This window comes from Meriones unguiculatus, chromosome X, assembly GCF_030254825.1.
Source record: "Meriones unguiculatus strain TT.TT164.6M chromosome X, Bangor_MerUng_6.1, whole genome shotgun sequence".
In the NCBI taxonomy this organism is placed as follows: domain Eukaryota; kingdom Metazoa; phylum Chordata; class Mammalia; order Rodentia; family Muridae; genus Meriones; species Meriones unguiculatus.
In genome coordinates, this window is record NC_083369.1 from 97,559,577 (window position 1) to 97,560,807 (window position 1,231).

General features: G+C 43.5%; 1 protein-coding gene across 1 annotated transcript; it reads right to left on the reverse strand.

Moving 5' to 3' along the window:
* Positions 1-234: 234 nt before the first annotated feature.
* On the reverse strand, positions 235-863 carry LOC110543046 (placenta-specific protein 1-like). Its single transcript, XM_021629493.2, has one exon. It carries the CDS (start codon positions 808-810, stop codon positions 235-237), a length of 576 nt encoding a protein of 191 aa, XP_021485168.1. The 5' UTR covers positions 811-863.
* Positions 864-1,231: the final 368 nt, after the last annotated feature.

Below are 1,231 nucleotides of genomic sequence, written 5' to 3' on the forward strand. Positions count from 1 at the left end.
AGTATAAAAAAAAAAAAAGGAGGGGGTACAATCAGCTATATAGGAATTGGCCCTTCACAAACTTCTCCTAAAAGAGCTGTAACTGCATTTATTTGACTGACAGTGGAAAATGCTACATACTAACTCCAGAAACAGAATTTTCAGAAACCCTCAAATCTGGGTACTACATGGGATTCCTCAGATCATCTGAGTGGACACACTAATCCCCCCCCAAATATTAGTGAAGTCAGATGACTACACAAGATGGGCCTCCAAAACTCTGTCCCATGATGTGGGCTTTACATGCTCTCTTGCTTGAAGACAGCAGCTGGAGTTGGACTGTTGGCTAGGCTCTGGCAAGCTGAAGATCGGGCAGCTGGTCCCATTCTTCTGGGTCCCAGCATCCTTCTGGGTCTTGGCCATGTTCTCACTATCTGATTTCTCGGAGTAGGGCTTAGTGATCCAAGGGGACCGTCGAGGAGCAGCACACGACACAGGGATCACGTATCTGGATGACGAGCTTTTGGACGCATAGTGAATCTCAGAGCTGTAGATGACGACATCTGGAGAGACAGCCTTGATGCGGATGCCACATTCGGTAACGCGGTAGGTGAACTGGTAGAAGTGTGGGTGAACGTGGTTGGGAGGACAACCCAGGCCCAAGTGCACCTCCTGAAAGTATACATAGATATCAGCATTCAGGAGGAAGGGGTGAACGGTGATCATGAAACAATTTGTCAAATACAGGACATTCACTTGTTTTTGCTCAGAATAGCTGGAAAACAAGAAAGTAAAGAAGACGATTCCTCCTAGAATCTCGGAGAGTTTCATTCTTGAAGCTGGAGGCAGGAAGGCATCCAGAAATGAATTCTACAACACAGAAAAACACAAGAGGCAAGTTACCTTATACCTTAGATAATGTTCAAATATGAGAAGAAGGAACTTTCCGTGTGAGGCAGAAGTGAATCTTAATTTTTTTTCTTGCAGGAACCTGCATGTTAAACATAACCAGCATGGCTTCTGAGATATTTATTTATTTATTTATTTATTTATTTATTTATTGGGCCGTGCTTTGGATGAAATCCATACATCCATACCCTCTCATATGCTAGGCAAGTGCTCTACCTCTGAGTGACATGGGCCTGGAATGGTGACACGAGGCTTCTTGAAATAGCTTTTTCATACTGTCTTGGTATAAAACATGCATCACTGCATCATGTATTGAATGAGAATCTGCACTGATAAAGACTGT